At 42.3% G+C, this 23,827-nt stretch overlaps 2 protein-coding genes across 12 annotated transcripts in view; both read left to right on the forward strand.

Annotated features, from left to right (window-relative positions):
* The window catches only part of ARHGEF7 (Rho guanine nucleotide exchange factor 7), a 91,616-nt gene extending 80,641 nt beyond the window's left edge, over nucleotides 1-10,975 (forward strand). For 6 of the 8 annotated variants that reach the window (XR_014563387.1, XR_014563389.1, XM_083735260.1 and 3 more), the window contains 3 exons: nucleotides 6-105; nucleotides 852-906; nucleotides 2,687-4,749. Coding sequence is in view for 5 of the 8 variants with exons in the window: in XM_083735260.1 (XP_083591386.1) it covers nucleotides 6-105; nucleotides 852-906; nucleotides 2,687-2,809 (278 nt within the window). In the remaining 3 variants the exon portion in view is untranslated. Of the gene's footprint in view, nucleotides 1-5; nucleotides 106-851; nucleotides 908-2,686; nucleotides 4,750-10,624 lie in introns of those variants that run through there. The other 2 variants (XM_083735258.1, XR_014563388.1) reach the window with 2 other exon arrangements.
* Nucleotides 4,905-18,977, forward strand: TEX29 (testis expressed 29). 4 transcript variants are annotated; one of them, XM_083735399.1, is made up of 5 exons: nucleotides 4,905-6,291; nucleotides 8,331-8,441; nucleotides 11,650-11,719; nucleotides 13,551-13,664; nucleotides 18,736-18,977. In XM_083735399.1, exons 1-4 carry the CDS (start codon nucleotides 6,105-6,107, stop codon nucleotides 13,645-13,647), a joined length of 465 nt encoding a protein of 154 aa, XP_083591525.1. In that variant the 5' UTR covers nucleotides 4,905-6,104; the 3' UTR covers nucleotides 13,648-13,664; nucleotides 18,736-18,977. The 4 variants fall into 4 exon arrangements, with proteins under 4 accessions (XP_083591525.1, XP_083591524.1, XP_083591526.1 ...); XM_083735398.1 differs by lacking the exon at nucleotides 18,736-18,977 and adding an exon at nucleotides 17,254-17,406; XM_083735400.1 differs by lacking the exon at nucleotides 18,736-18,977 and adding an exon at nucleotides 15,276-15,499 and having other exon boundaries at nucleotides 4,908-6,291; nucleotides 11,680-11,719.
* The last annotated feature ends 4,850 nt before the right edge of the window (nucleotides 18,978-23,827 follow it).

The following is a 23,827-nucleotide window of genomic DNA, read 5'->3' on the forward strand; positions in this document are numbered from 1 at the left end:
ATTAGGCTCCCGTAAAGAATCTGCTCCCCAAGTACTGCTTCCAGAGGAGGAGAAAATTATTGTAGAAGAAACAAAAAGTAATGGTCAGACTGTGATAGAAGAAAAGTAAGATTTTTAAAATTTATTTTAGCAAAATGATGGCTTTTAAGCAGTCCGCGTTCTTGAGCATAGGAAGTTTTTGTGTGATAACTTGAGCTGCATATAAACTTGTTCCTTATATACTCACTGGCTTTATATTTAAGCAGATGAATATCCTACTGGAGTTCATTGCTGACTTGCGTATAAATGTGCACTGCCGTTCCTCTCTAGCCCATTAAGACTAATATCAACAATCTTCGTTTCTCTAACTTTTCTCTTTGCATCTTTCTCCCTTCATCCTTGTACCAGCTGGGAATTGATCAGTTTTGTGGGTAAGGTGGCATTCTTGAGTGCTCCGGGATTTCTGCTCTTATTGATACATAGAATCACTACTAGGTGCCTTTTTTTTGTACCGGTTGACGTTATTGTTTCCGTTTTAAAATGTGCAGTTAAGAGTTGCTTCATCTCAAAGCCCATTAAAACAAAGAGGATTTGCAGATGAACAGCATCTGCTATAGCAGATTGCTCCCTAACCAAGCAAAGTGATTTTATGCTGCCTAGTTGTATAACCTCTATTCCAAGAAAGGCTAAATTAAGAATATGCCAGAAAAGACCAAGAGATACTGCGGAGGAATATGTTGGCCATTTTTGTTTCACTTTAAAAATTGTATGGCTTCTCATTTAAATGTGTATTGATAGTTCTTGATGTGATTTTTATATTTACTTTAACGTAATATATTTACAAAGTATTCTATCTTAATTTTCTGTTTTAGAAGTCTTGTTGACACAGTATATGCATTAAAGGATGAAGTTCAGGAATTAAGACAGGTTGGTAAAAGATATATATCCCACCCTTTATCAAGACAGACTAGGAGGGGGCAGTATGCTGTGGTTTAGGCCATTTAAGATTTCAAAGAGTTAGCAATAGAATCAGTAAGCCCCAGGAACAATGCTGTTTCATAGCATCAATGCTGGAGTGGAGGTTGAAGGAGGAGCATTAAGTTTCTGCTCCTGCACCATGGGCTATATAGCAAATGTCTGAAGAGTGTGCTCTGCCTCCTTTAGATCTGTCTATCAGGTGTCAAGGTGGGCCAACAATCTACATATCCTCCTTACTTTGCTGATTACTGCTATCACTGTTACTAATGTGGGGTCAGCATTACTCCATGCAGTTGCCTGCTTCTTCACTGCTGGTCCTTCCTTGTGGCATATAGGCACTAGGCCTTTGCACTTTGCTCTCCTATGACCTGACGGCAATGTAATACCTAGTGAACTAATTGTGAAAAGCCGAGTCATACTGTGGAAATGCATAAGCCCTATCGAGAAACAGTGAACGTGAAGCTGTGTCGCAACTCCCCTTACCCCCATCATCAGCTATAAACACATGTCCTTCTCTTTGCTTTTGATGCTTACTAACTGTTGCGGCATTTAAGCAGATGTATTATTGTAAACAGTTTGTGAAAATGAAAGCCATATAATACAAGCCCCGGAAAGCTATTCCCAAGTAATGCAGATGCGGAAATGTATGCTGGACACATGTCTAGAACGTTGGCTAGTCTCCGCCCTTTCGCTCTCAGTGTTCCAAGTTTCCAAAGTGAAATATATCCCTAAATATCAGGATTTCTTGGTCAGAGACTAAAAGGAATAAAATGAATCTTTCAGTAGTGTTAAGTAATCATGCTGTCAGCTCAAGGATTTCTGCTTTCCCTGTCTCCTTACCCCGTATTCTGTGCACAGCCCATGCCCTTCCTAGATCAGCTCTGAAGCATTTGGGGAACAGATTTAGGGGGCGCACAGGGGTAGTAGAGGTGGGAAAGTCTCGTTGTGCAAGTGGAAATTCTTGCGATGACAGGACAGATAACTTCCTCCTACATTTCAGCATTACCTTGTACAAGATTATTATTTTTGGAGATATGTTAAGTTTTGAGTACTGCCATGATTTTAATGTTTTGTGGAGTTCCCCCCCGTTATAGTAAAGGTAAAGGGACCCCTGACCATTAGGTTCAGTCGTGACCGACTCTGGGGTTGCGGGACTCATCTCGCTTTATTGGCTGAGGGAGCCGGCGTACAGCTTCCGGGTCATGTGGCCAGCATGACTAAGCCGCTTCTGGAGAACCAGAGCAGCACATGGAAACACCGTTTACCTTCCTGCCAGAGCGGTACCTATTTATCTACTTGCACTTTGACGTGCTTTCGAACTGCTAGGTTGGCAGGCACAGGGACCGAGCAACAGGAGCTCACCCCGTTGCGGGGATTCAAACCGCCAACCTTCTGATCAGCAAGTCCTAGGCTCTGTGGTTTAACCCACAGTGCCACCCGATAAATAGTTATACTTTATGACTATTTACTTAACATTGTTCATGTACTTAAAATGGAGCCCCTTCTAATATATCTTTTCTTCCATTTGTGGCTTGGGCCTACTGATGTAGAAAGGTTTTTTTACCTCATGAGGCAAAATATCTCTGGTCCCTGGATAATATTACAGAGCAACAGACTAGTGCTCCATGAGATCCTCATGTCTTCTCCTTATACAAACATCTCGATGAGAAACTAATCTTCCAGCTGTTCAGACCAAGTTACCATGATATGTTTCTCTTTTGTTTGTTAGGATAACAAAAAGATGAAGAAGTCTCTGGAAGAAGAACAAAGAGCTCGCAAGGAGTTGGAAAAACTTGTCCGGAAAGTTCTAAAGAGTATGAATGATCCATCTTGGGATGAAACCAATTTATAACAAACTTACTGTTGTTCTTTTCTTTTTCTTTCTATTGAAAGACCAGTTGTCAAATCAAGCTGGGAAGTCTTCTGACATTTAGTCAGTGTTGCATAACAAGCACTACAAAGTAGGACTTAACTGGATCAAATTATTTTTATTTCTTACAATGTATAATAATAATAATGATAATAATAATAATCCATTCACTTAAGCTGTCTGTACTTAAGTGTAGATAGCATGGACCCTGAACTGAACTAGAATTAACTTGTGTGCATTTAAATTACCTCATTTTTGCAAGTGCAACAGCTGGCTAAGCAGTCCATGACGCCACCCCACCCGCCCCAAAAAACACTTTGTAAATATTAGCTGTAATTTTGAATGCATATGTGATCAATGTATCAGGACTGATATAGTGTTATAGTTTCTTCCTGTAATGATTGCAGCAGACAGACATGGCAGTGCCTGATGCTCTTCTAAAATTTACTGAAAATTCTGCTCCAAGTTGGATTGTTTTAAATTGTTCTAGACATAGTAGATGTTAGTTGCAATTTTTTTTTTTGTAATTTCCCTACCTAATTCCCAGTATTCACCAGCCTGTTTTAATAACTTAAATTTATTTATGTCTGTTTAAAGCTTCAGACACAATTTTAACACGCTTTTTTAAAACACCAAGCTGTCAATGCAGTGACAATTGACACCATTTTGTATTCAAGTTAGCATCCTAAAGATCCAAGACAGACAGTTAAGTTTCTTTTGGCATGCCAATATGCAGAATTACTAGTTAAAGGTGGATGTACTTGCTCTTGTGTTTTTTTAATGGCTAGTTATTAGATGATTTGTGTAGTACGTTTTTTTTATGGTTGTGCATATACTTTTAACATACAGCTGGCTAGTATTTTAATTGAACACTCAAGCACTGCTGTCAAAACAAAAAGTCCCAATCAAGTGTGTGTAGGGTTTTTTGTTTTTGTTTTGGGATGGAAAAAAAATGTATTATTTATTTTTATCATGATCGTAGCAAGTTTAGGTTAATGTATGCATGTAAAGCATTTGCAAAACTCAAACCTCAGAACTGACATTTGATCTTCCACTACTGTGCAGAAATCATCCCCTCCATCCTTTAAGATCAAATGAAATTATAATCCACATAACCTCCATTCCCTTTATACAATAAATAAAAAAGAAAGGAATGAGGGGAAAACCCCAGTGCTTTATGAAAATAAGTCTCTCTAGTTTTCTCTGTCCGTATAAAATGGCTGTTACGGTGAAACGCGGCACTGTGACATTTTGGGTTGCAGCCTGGGACTCTGCAATGTGTTGGTAATCAGGGACTCTATGACGTGCAGTTTGGGCAGTATATACTTTTAAATTACCATTGTGATCATGTACCATGTCAGTGCGTCAGACTGAAAGTTGCGTAACATTTCTTGAAGACAAAGGAACAAGGGATTTGGCTCCTGAAGTCAGTGAATCAGTTCAAATCCTGGTGGTGTTAAATATCAGTCTTACTGCTGAGTCTAGGCAGGATCCTGCAGCAGAACGCACCCTTGTTCTGAGCTCTTCCCCTGCCTTATTGTGTAGTAAAACTTTTGCCTGACTCTTAATAGCATCACATGTTACTTTACCTGCCCCTCAGCTGGTGATTTGGAGTAGGGGGGAACACTTGTGATGAGATCAGAAGTCAAGATTGCTTTTACTGCATGTTACAGGAGGAGCGAACCCAACATAGGGGAGCCATCTAAGGAGGTAGCTCTTGTGTTTCTTGTAATGTCACCCCTAAAAGATGACACATGTCTCTGATACTGTATGCTGTATGGTTGATTCTTCCATCAAACAGGCAATCCACATTCCCCACCCACGAAGCAATAAGACTCAGCTGTTTATTGTTTCTCGCTGTCAGCAACCAGAAATGGGCAGCTATACTTCCGTTGGAAATAAATGTTTATTGTGACGATAAAGGGCTTATGTGGCTGCTTATTTTATGAACTGCCTTCATACACACATAATTTCAGGAGTGGGAGTAAATTTCATGGGGCTAAATATCTAAATACTTAAGTCGTGTTGTGAATTTGGAAATAGGAACTAATCCCAATCCTGGAACTAATCCCAATCCTGGAACTAATGTTTGACATTACATTACTGCACAGTATATGTTAGTGCAAACATGCAGGAGCTTAAAGGACAGTCCCTTGCCTTGAGGAGCTTACAATCGAAACTTTCAACAGGTTTCCCCAGGCTTACCTTTTGACACTTTTGAGATATGGTGCATTATTTTTATTTATGATCCCCCCCATATCTTTCTGTGAGGAAAAGTGACTTGCAAGGAATTGAAATATAAAAATGCCCCCCAAATAAACAAAAATAAATAAACATACACACACACACAAAAACCATGTACTTCTCCACCCCATTAAAAGAGGAGCATTAAGACAGGCTAAAAATGGCATCAGTTTTGGAGAACAAATATGTATTTGCCTTGGAAAGCTGAGTTTTCTTGGGGAGATCATCCCGCAATCTAGGAAATGGGGAAAACATTAATGAATAGTCCTGTTCTCTCATTGCAACCCTCTGCGTGTCTGGAATTTCCCGGCTTTTCAGCCACAAAAGGAACTGGTACATAATCATTTTTTGGGTGGCTAGATCCCCAACCCCAAGTCGAGACAGATTTCTACATTCATATAAAGGGAGCTAGCTCATCAATTTCTAGTGTCTGTGCTGTTAACTTCACCAGTACCAGCACTGAATGTGCTTCCCTCCACCTGGCACTTTAGCCTTAGGCTTCATAGTCTGCTCAATTCCTGTTAACTTAGCAGTATACCCTGTATGGACAATGTGGTACAGCCTCCTCAGCTAGAAGAAGGAGATAACTTCTCCAAGCCATGGGCAGTTTTGCAGGAGTCCGGGGAGAGCTACAAACCTCATCTTCTCCTTTCTTTGCTCAGGCTTTGTGTTGCATTTTTTACTTCCTCTCAACCTTCAGTACTCTAGGCAACCAGTTTAATGACAACACACAGTCAACTGTGATGTCACAACTTGCAGCATCCTTTAGTTGTTCCCCATGACAGCGGGGAGATCATGTGGCAGACTTGGTGGAGAGAAAGCATCAAGGCAGGTTTCCACACTAGCTAGATCAGCCACCTGCTATAAATGTATGGAAATAGTAGCACTTAACCAATATCTTGAGTATTTTTTCCCCTGAAAGAACTTACGAATCAAAGCTGTTGGCAAATCCACAAGAATGTAGCCGTTGTTGTTTTTGTTTACATGACTGCATTAAATATTTTTTTACGGATCAGTATAATTAAGCCCATTAATGAAAGACCTGGAAGAACTTGGGCAGAAAACAAGGCTTGTTTTCTTAATGTATTGCCTAACATTGTGGTCTCCTCCTGGCTTGTGTGTTCATTCGCCTCTGAAGTTAGACAGGGCAATACAATTTCCACCCTTGCCTCATCGGCTGGAAAAACGAAATACCAATTTCCTCCGTTACGGGTTTGCAGGTAAGAAGTTAGCAAACTATTGCATTGCTGCCATGAAAGTACCCAACAATAAGATGACTTTTTGCAAGAGACGGTCAAGTTAACTTTGCAGTATATTCACGTTCACTGTTAGGATACAGAACAAATTAAGTTACACAGGAAGTGTTCTGGAAACCTTGGTTTTTTCTCTGTGTTTTAATAGTACAGAGTTGTATCCAACCTGTTGCTCATAATAAAACAATCTTTACTACACTAACACAAGCTGCTTCCCTAGCTCTCTGTTTGAAAGCTATTCAGCTATGCCTCGCTGCTGGAAGTCCTTAATGGAATAAATAAAATCTATGTTTTCAAGCAGATCAAAGCAAATGGGGGTGGGGAGAACATCTTTTACAACATTTGTGGACTAATTTTGCTGTTAGCTGTGCTGTTCCTGGCTGAAACAATGATGATTCAATTATTTCAGGAAAAGTTTTCAATCGTTCTTTCCAATTGAGGCCACCACCGTAAGATTTCTGGCAAAAGTTGTACAGGTGTTATATTATCTGCTGGGGAGCTCCCTCTGGTGGCAACCACATATAAATCTGTTAAAAATGGGAAGAGTGCATGCAAATGGACGCATACAAGAGCAAAGGGGCTGTTGAAACTGGCATCTTTGAACATATTTTTTTAAATAAAAAAATTATATATGTGCATAGATCGTCTGAAACTGGTATGGCATTCAGATAACGATACCAGTTTCAGACAATTTGAGCTGGTGCTAAAACACGGCAGCTCAAATTGCCTGCAGATGGGCTCCATCTGCCTGCTTGCTTGTGCCTTTAAGGAAAGCTCCTGTCCCCCAGCTGAGCAACTGAATGAAGCCCCGATGCTCCTCTAGCTTGTGTGAGCTGGAGTGTTATGGGGGCTTTGTAGGGCTGGGCAGGGAGGAAGAAGCAGCCGTGATACATACCAGAGTCAGACATGACATATCATATCGCGGTATTTAGCTGCTGAAATTTCACAACTTGAAAACCAGATATTGCCCAGTCCTAAAGGGGCTAGGAAACCCAAGTCCGATGAGGAATGTTTGAAGGAGTATCTTTATCCTGGAAAAGAGGCGATATGGTAGCCATTGTCAAATATGTGAAGGGCTCTCACATAGAGAGGATGGGGAAGAGCCACTATAGCTCAGCGGTTGAGTATTTGCTTCTTATGCAAAAGATCTTTGGTCCAATTCCTGGCATGTTCAGGTAGGACAAGGAAGGACTCTTGCCTGAGACCCCAGAGAGCAGCTACCACTCATTGTCAACAAAACTGAGCTTGGTGGGTCAGTGATCTGGCTGCCTGTCTAAAGCTCAGCTTTCTGTGTTCCAAAATATGGTCCTGCAAATATGCACAGGATGCTGGCAGAGTAATGGTCCCACAAGCACTGCCTTCTGTGGGGCATACTAGGTAGCAATGAAAGTGTGCCAGAGTTTCTATCCTGAACAGCCAGTCCAGAAGGACACTGTGGTTCATGGTATCCATATCTGTTGAGAGGCTGCTGAGTTACAGTCTCCATTGTCTACTTGGCAAAGGTCAGTAAGTAGAACCACGAAGGAAGTGTCAGTGCTAAACATGGGTCAGGAGATGCAGGAGTACAGAAAAAGAAACTTCCGACTTGAAGAACTATTGAGAGGAAGGGGTATGGCTGGAATCTAGTCTTTTGGGGTTTCATCCTGTCCCTCAGCTCAAGTGACTCATTTCCCATTTACTTTGACCTGCTGCGTTAACTTCAGCATAGAAATCTGTGTGCAGAAGTGTCTTACAATATCTGTCTGCTGTTTGCATTCCACTTGACACAGAAATTTTGTGAGAAGTTTGGTTTCCCTGTCCCAAATCAGTCATATGGGAGCATGACAGATCCACATATGTGCAAAAAGTCTTTGGATATGAGGTTTTAGGATTAAGGCTATTGAATGCAGCTCGTAATCTATTTAAAACAAACAGAACAGCAGTGCAAAACTCTTATTTGAATAGATCTATTTAAAAATCATGCTTGCAATTCACTTTGGGCTTTTGGGTGTTTCTCTTTTTTGAAGTATGTGAATTCCCCTTTTATGAAATATGCCGTGAAAATGTATCAAGAATTGAGTGTTCAGAGTTGGGGTGCTGTTTCCACAAACAAACGTGCTATAAGAAAGCTGTACCACGTAAGTAACTATAATTTTGTAGCCCAAACTCAAGCCCAGTTGCCAACCTTTAGAGCAAATTCCCCTTTCTTCAAGTAAGAATATTATTATTATTATTATTATTATTATTATTATTATTATTATTATTATTGCCATCCCTCTGTGGCTGCTTCTAGAAAGCAGACTTCCTGGGACAGCCACAAATTAACTTGGCAATTACTGCACAAAAACAAGGAGATGTGATACAGCATGATCACAAATGTTTGACAGGAAAGAAGAAACTTTTCATTTCCCCTTTCTTCCCTCTTGAAGCCTCATTGTATATAGCACAAGGAGAAGAGCTTTTCTTAAAACTCATGGTGTGCACTTCTACACCAAAGTCCTTATTTCAAGACTCCTATAAGATCCCGTGGCTTAAGCAAGGCAACTCCTATCGACCCACCCCGTTTTTCCTTCCTCCTCTCCAATGGACACTATCAATACCCCATGGCTCCTGAAGGCTAGTGAGCATGCTCTGTCCTAGTATCTCTCTCTCTGGCAGGAGAGCTCTTTTCTATCATTTAGTAATGAATATACTATGTATGTATATGTGTATGTATGGGCAGTAGTATTGCATCCACCATCTTGACTGTACTGTGGATGGTTTTGTATCACTACCAAACTGACAGACATGGCACCATGAAGTTTGCGACTGGAGGAAAGACAAAATGTCCCAGTTGTTTCTTCCAGTTCTTAACAGGACCCTTGTAGTGTATTCAAGGTTTACAGCAGGGGTCGGCAAACTACGGTCCCTGGGCCGGATCAGGCCCGCCAGGGTTCTAAATCTGGCCCGCCCAGCCATTTAAGAACCCGCCGCGAAGCCGAGACTCCCACCGATGGTGACGAGAGGAAGAGGCCAAGCGGCGGCTCTGCCAATCAAACGCCATTCCTGTTTTACCTCAGTGTGGCATGTGGACATTTCTGCCAATCAAATGCTGTGCCGCACCAGGCGCAGCGTTTGATTGGCAGAGACGTCCCCACGCTGTGCTGAGGTAACTGAGGCTCGTGTTTGATTGGCAGAGCCACCGCCGCTCAGTCTCTTCCGCCGCCGCTGCCACCTTGGTGCTCCTGTGGCTGCTGCCACTCTGTGTCCCCATGAAGGGGGCGGCAGCGGCGTTCCTGGAGGAGGACAGCAAGGTCCGGGCTAGGGCTCAGTGGGGCCGCTGCTGCGCTCCAATGGCAGTTGACATGACGGAGGACGATGAGGCCAGTGGTGAAGTGGCCCAGGCGGTGGCCTTCACCTCAGGAGGATGAAGGGGTGGAAACACCTGCATGGGGCGGCAGATGCAGGTGAGGCACCAGCTTGTCCTTGTCTCCACTCTCCAAAACTTCCCGTCCGGCCCCCAACAGTGTCTGAGGGACAGTGAATCAGCCCCCTGTTTAAAAAAGTTTGAGGACCCCTGGTTTATAGGGACATGGAAAATTATAAAAAGAGACAAAGTGCGGGGGGGGGGGGAATCCTCATCATCCAAATATTTCCACTCCTGTGTTAAAGAACTCAGATTAGGGGCAGCCAGCCAATCTCATGCCTAAGTGTTTTAGGGCTATGTAATGGAGTAGGCAGAAAAGTTTCTGGAGACTGGGAAAAGGAACTTTGATTTTGCACAGGAATGGTTGCTTTTTTTTTTTAAATTGCATTGCATTTTCAGTGTTCGCTTTGCACTGGAATTCAGTTGCGAAGTGCCTTGGGAGCCAACTTTCTGAAATATAGGATAGAACAAAATGCAGTGAAAACGAATACCTAGGAGAATACCAAATAATCCTATGCACAGTCGCAACATGGGACTCTGAGGCACAGAGCCAGTTCAGAGGCAGTGTGGATTGCCTTCCACTTGCCTGGCTGGGCCCATCTGAACTCAGATTAATAAACCTGTTGAGAGTCTGTTGGGATTCAGGGCTACAATCCCATTGGTTGTGGGTCTCCACTAGATGGAGGCGGTAAGTGCTGCTTCTGACTTGGCAGGGCCTTAGCAGGGCCTGAGCCACCTGCTTTGTTTGTTGGCTACTTAAATGGGCCTTGGCCACAGCAGCTCCCCAACTCAGCTGGCCTGCACTGCTGGTAGGATGACCACATCATCAAACAGAGGACACAGATCTGCATAAAATTTGCGTAGGCCAATCTATATGTGCCAATTCAGATTTTGAAATAATTACTATAAATTAAGAGACGCGGGTGGCGCTGTGGGTTAAACCACAGAGCCTAGGACTTGCTGATCAGAAGGTCGGCGGTTTGACTCCCCGCGGCGGGGTGAGCTCCCGTTGCTTGGTCCCAGCTCCTGTCCACCTAGCAGTTTGAAAGCACATCAAAGTGCAAGTAGATAAATAGGTACCGCTCCGGCGGGAAGGTAAATGGTGTTTCCGTGCGCTGCTCTGGTTCACCAGAAGCGGCTTAGTCATGCTGGCCACATGACCTGGAAGCTATACACTGGCTCCCTCGGCCAGTAAAGTGAGATGAGCACCGCAACCCCAGAGTCGGTCACAACTGGACCTAATGGTCAGGGGTCCCTTTACCTTTAGTATAAATTAAATAGAAGTAGAATGCATCTCATGATAGTGGGGAAAACTTTGGGCTGTCCAAGTGTTGTGGTTCTTTAACTTTAACTGCAATCTTTTAAACTATTTGGACCCGTCAATGCTTCAAAGAGCTGACTCCTTCAAATACAGGATAAATGGCTGGCCATGGACTTCAGCATTCATGACTGCCGTCCTTTCATCGTTTAGACAAACCCAAACAGGCTGTGTATGAAGCTCTCCTTAACTGAAATGTTGCCTAAATATACAGTTGTGCATGTGTGCATGATTTGGGGGAGGGGAAATATCCTGGTTAATGTGGCCCTTTAAAAAAAATAAATAAATGAGAGAACCATCTCTCCTCTTAAAGTGAAGACTGTGCCACACAGGAAAAGTCTGACGATGTCAACTGTACCTTTTCAGTTCAGAAGATGGTTTCAATCGCTTTGAAGGGAAGTTTATCTATAGGATTAGGCAGAACAGGATGACTCTCAGAGGCCTGTTTTAGTCAGTGGCACAGACCACAAGGTAAGGTAGGCAACTGCTGTGCTTGTAGTGACCATGTAACTCTCCATTGCATGCTTGTAGCAAAGCTGTCCTTTATAAAGAAGATAAATAAATTCAAAATTAACACTTCACCCTGTCAGAAATTTGAAGAAAGTTGCATTTTTATTTTTAGAATACATGAAAGCGTTTATTTGCTTAATAGTGATCGTCATGGTGGCCTTCTGTATATTTGTGCTGTATAGGTAAGTTGACGCTTTATACAAACTTGATTAGCTAAATATTGGCCTCCCATGAGTTACTTAAAATATTCCAGGATTTAGCCCCAAGAAAACGTTTCTAATGTTATAGTTTAGAAAAGGAGAGCAGGATTTTATTTTTTTCTTCATATTGATTCATGAAAGAAGGTATGAGATCCACAAAAAGGAGGAGATTGAGAGATGTGTGGCTGAGGGCTATAGGTTTTGGACTGACTGACTGACTGACTGAATAAATGAATGAATGGGATAGTTCCATCTAAAGCCTATAAAATGCTTTTATTTTCTTTGAAAGAAAGTTTAGATCATTTGTAATATCTTAAACTGGTTGCATCTGGAAAAGGGGGCTTTCTTGTTTGGTGGTCTATGTGGAAGAGTGAGAAAATAATAATAATAATAATAATAATAATAATAATAATAATAATAATAATATTTGCACCCTGTCCATCTGACTGGGTTGTCCCAGCCACTCTTGGCAGCTTCCAACATACATGAAAACCTAATAAAATGGTAGACATTAAAAAATTTCCCTATAGAGGGAATACATCACACCAAGATATACCAGTAGAATTCTAAATTTAGATTCCTAAATTAATCAGCATGCTGCACTGGGACAAGCAAGGCAATTTTCTTTGGCTTTATGTGTATGTTTTCATCAAAAGGGTATTAAGAGCTTAACTACAGGTAAGGTCAGGGTCCCATTCCATCGAGAAACACCTGTAAGTAAGGTTTCCCCTGGAATGGTTTCTCAGATAGCAAAATGTGGGTAACCTGTGGCCTTCTGAATGATGTGAACTACAGATCCCAACACACCCACATAGGCCATGTGGACTAGGGCTGATGGGAATTGTAGTCCGAAACCGCTGGAGGGCAAAACATTGGAACACCCCTGACATAAAACCGCATGAACCCAATCTTATCTTGGGACTGCACACTGCAGGGTGAGATCAGTGATAGAGAATGAGTTTTTAAATTTTAATCTTTGGGGAAACTTGGCCTGTATCAGTGGCGGACTTTGGGCTCTCAAATTTTGGTGGTGCCCTGGGCGATGCTAAATTTTGGCACACACATTCCGCCTCATTCACTCTGTTCTACAGCATTGTTGTGGCACCCTCTGCTGCGCAATGCCCAGTATGGTCACACAGGTCTACTGTAAAACTGCCTCTTCTAGTATTACTGATCTTCAAGCTGAGGAGCTGCTAATGAGCTTTTGAGAAAATCCAGGGATTCCTGAAACTGTTTGAAAACCACTGGTTTAACATAAAGTCCACCTCAATCCAACAGTGCAGTGTGGAATTTGTACTATTATTATTGTTATCATGGTGGATAAAAATGATTTAAAAAACCAGATTTTTAAAATTTAAAACAGATTTTTTAAAATTTAAATTTAATTTTTAAAATAAAATGCTTTTGGAGGAAAAATCTTTCTAAAGATAGTTTCTATTTAAGTTACATTATAATCCAAAGGCTATTCATCAGGAATATTTTTCTCCTTCCAATAAAGTACAGCAGAAAAGTTGTCCAAATATAAACAGTTAACTTATTAAACCTCACAATAATTTCATAATTATCTGTCTATCTTCTAACAGTATAAACAAATCAGTAATTTTTGATATAACCGTAAAATCTACTCTGAAAATTTATTATTCCAAACATGAAACCTTCATCTGGTTGTAAATTATAGATTATACCAGCAAGAATAAGTCTTTCTGTAAAAATATGATTTAATCAATTCTTACTGACATGATTTAAATCGATTTTATTCAAATCAAATCCACCCTGGTTATTATTGACAGCAAATAACAAAATTTCAAAACAGTTGTTGCGCAGGTAAAAAGAGAAAGTCATCTTTAGAGGATGAAGTGAAAAGTTCATCAGATGAAAGTGACAGTTCTGCAGAGTCTGATGAAGATTAGCTCCAGGTATATGAAAAGTAAGTGGTCCCCAAGTCACCCCCCAATAACTCACACACCACACATCAATTTTTGTTTAAGGTTTTTGGCATGATTTTGGCCACAACTTTATTTAAATACACACATGTGAGTGGTTGCTTAGACATTGGTTACGACTATGTGTCCTTGCCTCTGGGGCAGAACTGACTTCCGGATTCCAGCGGAAGCCTGTCAGGGAAACAATTCTGGGGAGAAATGAAGCTGGGCATCAGTCCCTCACTTCTCACCCGCATGCTCCTGGGGGCTTGCAGGGCCCAAGTCCGATGCCAGGGATTAGGACGAAAAGGACGGCAAGCCGCAAGCCCCTGGATTCCTTTAACGGAATTCCCTTTCAGCACCACCATTGGAGGGGTAGGCACTTACCCCTCCACCAACCAATTTTAACCAATGCCTAACTGCCAACCTTACAAGTTGTGACAATTTGCTACGCAGTAGGCAAAAAACAAATGGCACCAGCCAATCAGCCAGATGGACAAAATTCCTACCAGGCCCCTGCCCCAATGGCAGACGACCCCATGACAGGCATAGCAAGGTCAAGCAAACAACCTCCCCAATTCAGGGAAGGTGGGCGGGTGATCCGGGGCAAGCAGCCAAGAGGACGCCCAAAGCTGGGCGTCCAGCATTTAAAACCTCTGTCCCCTCCTCCAAATTGGCAACAGGCAAATCTCCCCAGCGACCCAATTTAACCAATCCCTGCCTGGGTCTCTCCAAACATCCGCCCAGCAACAAATGGGGTGGCCTGTATCCCCCACCGCAACACGCGCTCTCTGCTAAGGAGAACACGTTTTACTGAATGCTTTCTCATTATCTGATTCAGTAGTGATAATCAGGGCAGTCCAAGATGGTATACAGATATGTACATAGAAGCAAAAGTGTACTTAAGATCCCAGATCAGATTCCATCCCTGTTAGGGATGGGGGCGAAATCTGATTCACATTCACATTTAAAACTAAATGAATCAAATCTGCACTTTTCGAAACGGTAAGAAAACTGAAATGCGGCCATATTTTGAAATTCACACTTTTTCCCCCCAAATTTTGCAATGCAGTTCTCAAACCAACCAATTTTTTTTTAAGGCATGCGTTAGAAGAAACTGTGCATAAATAAAAAGGAACATATTAGTAAACATAACATTCAGAAATGCCTAATATTAGGAGAAATGGCTAGCAAAAATGTGTCCATTAGTCAGAATCACAGACAAAAGTGTGTTAGGAGAAATTTGCACCAAATTTTTAAAGACATTTCATGAGGTTGTTTTGTTTTAAAAATGCAGAGAACTGAATTGAAGATTGGAAAAAAGAGAAACAGAGAGAAGCAAAACTGACTGTTGTTTTGATTATGTTTTAATGGATGCTTATTGCTGACTTTATTCTTAAATGCTGTATACTACCTTGATATATTTTTATGAACGTGTGGATTATCAATCAATCAATCAATCAATCAATCAATCAATCAATCAATTATAGCACTCAAAGTACTGATTGAGAAGGGAAGGGTTAGTACTGGAAGTGGACATGTCAGAAAAAGAATTGCTCTCTCTCTCTCTTTCTGGATTTGATTGATTCTAAAGCAAGTCATTTTGTTCTGTTTAGCTCTCACTGAATTGTAGAATGGCAAGACAGAAGTGGACACCAAACTTGGATTTAATTTGGCCGTGATGACTTCATTGCTTACTAAGAGCCTGCCCAGCACTGACTCCTGAAACAATAGGGTCTTATTAAACAAATACCAACTGTGGCCTTTTAAAATCTTACGGTGCTTGCTTTAGAATAGCTGCAACATGCCCATTAAAAAGAAAATAAAAAAAGAAAAAATCCTAGGAGGCAGTTATGGAGTTGTGTTGGAAGGGGAGGTGTGCGCATGGTGCGCGCACACACAAAATAAAATTTTGTAAAAAAAAAAAAAAGCTTGGTTCAAAATCTTTCGCAAAGGGTGTATACACATGATGTTTTATTCTAGAATCAATGGGGACTTGTTTTTTCCACTTAACATACTGCAGGGGCAGCAGTCAGGGATTATGGTAGTCCGGAAACATCTGGAAACCCATGGATTAGAAAAGCTGCTGTAGACAGTACTGAGGTGGATGGAGCAATGGCCCTATGTTCATATATCTGCTCATCTCTTAGCACACTAGTGTTTCTTGACACACTTCAGTAGATTCCCCCGCACATTTAAAACACATTCATGGCTTCCCCCAAAGTATCCTGGTAACTGTGGTTTGTGAAGGATCCTGGGAATTGTATATCTGTGAGGGTAAACACTACAGTTCCCATGATTCTTTGGGGGAAGTCCTGCCCTTTAAATGTATGGTGTAGATCTGTCGCCCCAACCCCCACAGTTTGAGAATCACTGCATCACATGTTTCATTATTCCAGTACGTATGGTGAAATCATAGCTGGGAAGAGAAACCTGGCTGCTATTATGTTCAAGTATATCCTTTTCAAGCAAAATGCTTCCCAGTTCATCATAAATGTTACCAAAGGTCCCTTTTGTCCACCTCCTTGAATAGCTTCTTTTCTTCCCCGCTATCCTTGTTGCTTGGAATTAAATTCAAAGTGTTGCTTTATCAAGCCCATTTGTTGTTATAGTCACTAGTTGATTGCAAATGTACATCCATTCTCCCACCCCCCCAGCCTTTTAAAAAGGGCTGATCACTATGGTAACCATATTACAGAAATGATCTTTTCGCCTGGTCTCCTCAAAACGCCCTTCAGAAAAAAGGTCATTTGGCATTAACATTTTCTGACGAAAACTTGAAATGTTGGCGGCATTGAGACTATTCAAGGCTCCTTGCCATGGTCTTATTTTGCTCCCTCCTTCCCACCCACCCCTCTTAACCATTTCATTATCTATATTTCAGAACAATATCAAAACAATGCCAAATATTGATGCCCCACATAAATTTGAGGTTGCAGCAGTTTGAACATGTTTTGAAATATGAAGATTCTATTAAAAGACTGCCCTAGGAGAGAAATTAATGGCAGTATTCTCTCCCTCCCATCTCCTTCTCTTTCTCAAGGACGGGGGAAATGTACTTTAAGTATACACTTTTGCTCCATGAATGTCAGTGTGCAATGGATTCAATGGATGAGGAGGACCATTGATTCTGAATCATCAAATCGCTGTTTGTCTCGGAGAACTAAAATAGCAACGCCAAAGGTTAACGTTCTAGGGAGAGAAGTGCTGAAGGGGTTAGGCTAGCAAAAGGAGGGACGGACCCAGTTCTGATTATAATAACAGAGTCGCAGGTTAGCAATACAGAAAATTATTCCCATTCTTTCTCATGCCATTTGCATTCAGCTTGATTGGACATGATGTCTTGGTGGTACTGACACGGTCTGTCCAGGATACTAATATTTGTATCCCAGAGGGCAAAATCTTCAATGGATTTTTTTTCAAGTGCTTCTCTCGCATTTTGATAATGGGTAAACCAGTTAAAAGTTTGCCCCCTCCCCCCCAAAAAAAATTAGGGAGGAAAGGGGTGAGTGTTAATTCACGTTGATAGGTATGTGCCATTGGTAGAAGGTTTGTGCCAATGCCATCCTAACTTCATTCCTCCTCTTTGCCCAGAGTGCTGCAAAAGACTAAGAGGATGTTCATTTAATTGGAAAGCCTACTGAGATCTAAGGCAGCTGAGGCAAAGGAAGCACTCTTTCTTTGCTCAATGGCACTGGCTGAAGGATGTATATAAGGTGGCCTTATTAAAGTGACAAGGCAATTTAATTCTTTTGTGCACAATGATTCTACTTCATTGATTTACAATGGGAAGGATATAATTTTGCTAGTGTTGGCAAAAAGCTCAAATGTCAGGCTTTTCAAATTGCCATACTTGCCTTGTTCGGGATGAATAATGAATAAGTCACCTTTTGTCTCCTGTTAAATATTCTTGAATAAATACAAAGAGCACGGGAGACATAAATGATCGCCCGATTTTTTTATGTTTAAAATAAAGATCAACATTGTGATAAATGGTTGAGAATGTTCCAGGTGAAGTAATATGACTCTGCTGATAATTATGTTATCAATTATAGAACCGTCCAGGTGTAGAATGTGTGGCAGGAAGACAGACCCGCAAAACCCAGCATGCCAAACATCTCTGAAGGGGAAAAAACCAATTTACAAAGCTTATACAGAGCAGGAAAATCTTGAACATGAACGTTCTGAAATTGCTTTCATACGTGCGTTCATCTGCAACTCTGGCCAGTGTAAATTGTTCTGCACCAGATTTTGCAAAGCACGCAGCAATTGCAGTTCACTTTGGTTGGACTTGAATACTGTGCTTTCAAAGAGGAAAAACCAGACATCCTGACTAAGAGAAAAATAATGACTTCACCACACTCAGTAGTAATCTGCAAATTCTGCAAGCCCCAAGAAAGCACCCTACTGTATTCATATTTGTACAGTTTGCTTATTCCATGTCCCAGCAGAGCTTAACAGGGTAACAATAGGGGAGGGGAATCTATTCAAATGGATAGCATCCTGCAATTTGCATTTTCCTTTTCATTTGAAAAATACCATCCCATGTTAATACATGGAGATTTATGTGGAAGAGGCCTTTTATACTACCATCCCATAACTTCCTGATCAGCTGCAACATCTAGCTAAATCCTGCTGTTTTTCACTATATTAGTCAAGTCACTCACCTCCTGTCATCCTAGAATGTGGAAGTGGTCAAGTTAAAAGATGATTAAAGGGTTAATGTTTGGTGTAGTTTGACTATAGGGGAGCTTCTATTTCCTTGTCCTGCAGTTAAAGACTAGCCAGGGCAACAATAATGAATTTCATTTAAAAAATGGTTACTCAGCTGTCGACTCGGCTGAACTTTGGTCTTCATGTTCAATATTTTAAATACATTCACATGGTCCAGTAAAACCTATCATCAGTATATGAATTGTGCATGAATTAGATCCTGTGGCATTCTGTTCTCATCCAATAATTTTGATTAGGTTAATTTCTACCTTACTGCTGAGGGTGTTTTTTCCCCTTTGTGTGGACACAATGTAGATTAAATTTTATGGAAAAAGTATTTTTTTTATTTCTTTCTTCAAATAGGTAGCTTTAAGAAGGTTTGATGAAAGCTCAACACAGAATGACTGTATCGATCCATGCACTTTCATTCAAGTGGAGCATTTGAATAAGAATTTCACAGAAATTCATACTTTGCTGGCCTAGACAGAATCATGTAATTATCTCTGTAAGAAAGTTTATTCAGAAATCTGGACACTCGAACAGCAGGAGGTGGAGCGAGTATGGCATGTGCAAATAAATACAAAGTTGGGAGGCATTGCTAACACGATGGGTTTTTTTTTATTTTAAAAAATTACACTGTGTGAACCAGATGCAGGGCATCAAAGGTTGGCATCATAGGGCTCAAGCCTTCAACTTAGCAGAGGGTATCTCCCCGACGCATCCTTCCTCTTCCTCATGGTTGCTCCCTGTTCAATGGCACTCTCTGAATTTAGGAGCAATGCAAAGAGAAGTTCTGCACTTGCCTTGCCCTTTGGGCAGAGGAACAAATTGTTGCAAGAGGGTGTGGTCAGAAGAACGAGGAGGAATGGAGGTGTTCTGCTTAGGGTCCAACCACAGACCCACCCAAGATCTGGAGTCAACACTAATTGTGTGACTTCACCAGGTGGAGAAATAAAGAACCGAATTCAACAGCTCAAGTAACTGATCATTATTGTAAGGGCAACGATATAAGAATTTTAGCGAATGCATCCAGGACAGACTGAAGAGATCACAGAATTGTCAACAGACCAACTGGGGGTTGTGCATGCTGTCTCTGTTCTTGGCCTATGCATACTGTAGCTGCAAAACCCTGCAAAAGGCAGTGCTGCCCATTGCATGGAACCTACCGGTACATCCATAAACTTGCATGTGCAAATGTTTGCTGAGTGTGTGGAAGGCTGAGCCGGTGGGTAAGCACCATTACATCCTCCTGCATGGGGAAAAAAAGTATAATGTGATGATTATACAAAGAGGGTAGATTACATAGTTGGATTAATTAGGCAATGCATTTTTAGTAAGGACAGGAGAAGGTTGGGACCTTTGTACAAGACACTGGCGAGGTTACATCTGGAATAGTATTGTCCATTGTTAGTAACCAAGTTCAATAGGAAAGAATTAAAGCTGGGGCGCTGTGGGTTAAAGCCTCAGCGCCTAGGACTTGCTGATCAAAAGGTTGGCGGTTCGAATCCCTGCGGCGGGGTGCGCTCCCGCTGCTCGGTCCCAGCGCCTGCCAACCTAGCAGTTCGAAAGCACCTCCGGGTGCAAGTAGATAAATAGGGACCGCTTACCAGCGGGAAGGTAAACGGCGTTTCCGTGTGCGGCTCTGGCTTGCCAGAGCAGCGATGTCACGCTGGCCATGTGACCCGGAAGTGTCTCCGGACAGCGCTGGCCCCTGGCCTCTTGAGTGAGATGGGCGCACAACCCCAGAGTCTGTCAAGACTGGCCCGTACGGGCAGGGGTACCTTTACCTTTACCTTTACCTAGATGCCTGCCAGAGAACGAGAGACTGAGAGAGCACAATGAAGAAGATAAAAGAACTAAATAATATTAGCTGGTTTAGATAATTTCATCCAAATTCATTTTGTGACAAGAGATTAAAGGGAGCTTGTCCTTTTTAGCATAGAAACAAGGAGGCTAAGAGAAGATATGATGCTATTCAGTAAATATATTAGCAGCAGATAATAGGAAAGCCATCTAATTAGGTCAAAGAATGTTGTGTGTACAAACTCCGGTGACTGCAACATGGAATTTAGAGTTGAAATCCAAAGAACATTTCCAATGGTTGCCGATACAACATTCTAGAATAGTCTCCCTGGAATAAACAATGGTTGAAAAAGTTTGAAAGAGAACTGGATACATTCGCAATGCAAAATCCAGCTTGCAACTGCAGTTCACTTCGGTTGGCACATTGATTGGTTGTCTGGAGTAAGGAGCAGGGGATAGATGGCCCTTCCATGTTTGCCCTTTGTTTCCCACCTTGTTAAACAAGATGTCGCACACACTCTGCCTCAGTTTTCCTACTTTCCCCTGATCCAGCAGTGCTGTGTCTACATCCTTGCTTGTTTCACTGACAGTCACACAGTCGGTATGATGCCTTCCTGCTCCTAGGAAGCATACTTCATTAAGCTGCTGAGCAGATTGGCTGCCATTTTTTGACACCAGCTCACTCTCTCTTATCGTAGAATCAAGTTTGATAGCTAAAGATGTGGTCAGATTCCCTGAAATTGTGAACCCTACTTAGTACCTAAAGATGGGTTCATTCATCATGAAGAGCCTTCTAAGTGTACTTGATACTGATGTGTACTTGATGCTGAGCGTACTTTAAAAACAAGAAAACACCTTCTGACCTTTCTGTTTGACACAGGAAGACTGGGGCTGGAGAAGGTATGTCCACATTTCACAGCCAGTGCATCCAGTCTCACCACTTGAGGTGAAGCAGGAAGTAGCATCTCACATGGCTGTTCTGCCTGCTCCACCATCTTCATCACCAGCAGGAGAAGTGGTTCTTGCATCAGCCTAGGAGTGACTGGTGGAGCATCCATGGGGGTGTCCCCTCAGGGGCCTCTGCTGCTTCTAGGCAGCTGCTTCACCCTGCCCCATGAGTGGGCCGGGACCGCCACACTGTTTACACTCTCTGCTCACATGCATTCTTTTCAACGCATGAAAAGGGCGAGTGCATTGCAGCATCAACTGGTGTGACAACACGGTGATAGTACAGAGTGAGACAGTCCTGGAATATGAACTAATTTCCAGCATCTGATTTTAGTCCAGGCTTCTCAACCTGCACACACCAGGTAGTGCTGTTTTACCATACAGTCATACCTCATGTTACCTTTGCTTCAGGTTGTGCGTTTTCAAGTTGCGTCCCTCGGCGACCCAGAAGTACCGGAAAGGGTTACTTCTGGGTTTCGCCGCTCCGGAATGGATCCCATTCACAACCAGAGGTACCACTGTATTGCCTTATAGGTCCTCCCCATTGAATTTTTATCCAGTGGGGCCATGAAGAAATTGGTGGTGGTGATGGGGGAAATCCCTCATTGGTTGTTCATGGAACTTCACTGGATGCTTTTTCAATAATCAAAATTAAACTAAAACAACCTTTTTTTTTTACAGACTGGGTGAGCAAACTGGGGGTGGGCCTATTTAAATAGCACTCTTCTCTCTGGTCTGCTTGGGGGTCCCACCGAATTGACTGCCATGGGGAACCCACTGTCCCCATCTGTGCTGATGTCACCATATGGCCTCCTCCCTCCAGTGGCGTAGCGTGGGGGGTGCAGGGGGTGCAGGCTGCACTGGGTGCAACATCTGGGGTTAGGGTTAGGGGGCGCAAATCCACGGGTTAGGGGGTGCAAATTACTTGCCTTGCCCCGGGTGCTGACAACCCACGCTACGCCACTGCCTCCCTCAGCAGCATAGCCGCACCAAGGTGGGACAATCTTGCTCCCCTCCCCGCCTCCATGCCAGGCTGTGTGTCAGGGACCCCAACCAACTTGCATAAATCATGGCCAAAGAAAATAGCGTTCTGCTATTCTAGAGAGGACCAAGATGAATAGAAGATGAAGACATAGTCCCACCTTGGTTAACTCCTGCATTTTAATATATACTTTACGATGGTGCATAATGAAAGAATGCAAACTTAATGCATTGCTCCATTTGCTGATGCTACGAAGCTGCAGTTTAGTATTCAGTTCCATGGCACAGGAGGCAAGGCTATCAGCCTTTGCTTCCTTGGATGCGAAATATTGCATCTTTCATCAAGGTAATGTATCTTTTCAAAAAACTGTCAGAATCATTCAGATTGAATGAATGAAGAAATCAATAGTAAAATTATATTAAAGAAAAACACTGCTTTGCTCACTATTAAAGGTTTCAAGTTCAATAACAGTGGACTTAAAAAGAAGAAGCCCTTCTTAATATTTTGATACATAATGCGCTTAATGCACTATACTGAGGAGAACTCAAAGGGTGCCACCAGTTAATTTATGTTGCTTTCAATCCCCTCTTACCTGCTTCCAGTTCTGATTCTCTCTTGCATACTTTGTCTCTTTCTTTTGGAATAGAGAAGTCACTTTTTCTTAGCATGAAAAATGGTGCCACACCTTGAATAGTGCTTATATAAAGGCAAAACTTTAATTCTTCTGCAACACCATTTTTTATTTTTATATAAAAAAATGTTGCAAACAAACAAAAACAAACAAACAAACAAACTGGACTTAATAAAGCCATTGCTTTGTATTTCTTGTTCCTGAAGACCAGTGTAACCCCTACTTCCACAAAAATGCTGTGTGTGTGTGTGTGTGTGTGTGTGTGTGTGTGTGAAAAGGGAGATAGTCGGAACACATCCATTGCTTTCAATGGGTGTACTAATACCTCGGTTTAAGAACAGCCCTGTTTACAAACTATTTGGTTTACGAACTCTGCAAAACCGGAAGTAGTGTCCCAGTTTGTGAACTTTACCTCAGTCTAAAAATGGAATCCGAATGGTAGAAGGGCAGGCCTCCTTAGGGAAAGCGCACCTCGGTTTAAGAATGGTTTCGGTTTAAGAACGGACTTCCAGAACGAATTAAGTTCATAAACCGAGGTACCATTGTACTAGATGTCACCCTGTAGATTTACTTTTTGCAGAGCAAGCGGTTGCATCAAGACCACCTTTTACATAGCAACTGGAGCACAAAGAATTAAGTGGGAACTAAACCGAAGAACATAATAAGAGTGTGCTGGATCTGACAAGTCCTCAGCAAAGCCCCACTGCGCTCCCAGTTCATGAGGAGACCCACCCTGGAGCCCAAAAGGGACATCGTCCAAGGGCTCTGGGGAGGGTCTCCTCATGAGCCAAAGGCACAGCAGGGCTTTGCTGAGGCTCTTCAGCCTCCCAGCTAACAGGGGACCCGTGGGAAAGCCTCACCTCAGCTGAGCAAGGCCCCAGCTGTTCCAGCTCACATGAGCCAGGTGGGGGCTCGTTAGGCTGCTTGGCTGAGGTGTGGAAGGCTCCCATCGCCTCAGCTCAGCAGCCTCAGCAGGCCTCTGGCTGGAGAGGAGGAGAGGATCTCTTTGGGCTCCCTGATGGGTCTTCTGGAGGAAATGCATCTTTTTTCTGGGGGAAAAAACACTGGGTATAACTCACTGAAGGCTGAAA

This window comes from Podarcis gaigeae (genome assembly GCF_964106915.1).
Source record: "Podarcis gaigeae genome assembly, chromosome: 4".
In the NCBI taxonomy this organism is placed as follows: domain Eukaryota; kingdom Metazoa; phylum Chordata; class Lepidosauria; order Squamata; family Lacertidae; genus Podarcis; species Podarcis gaigeae.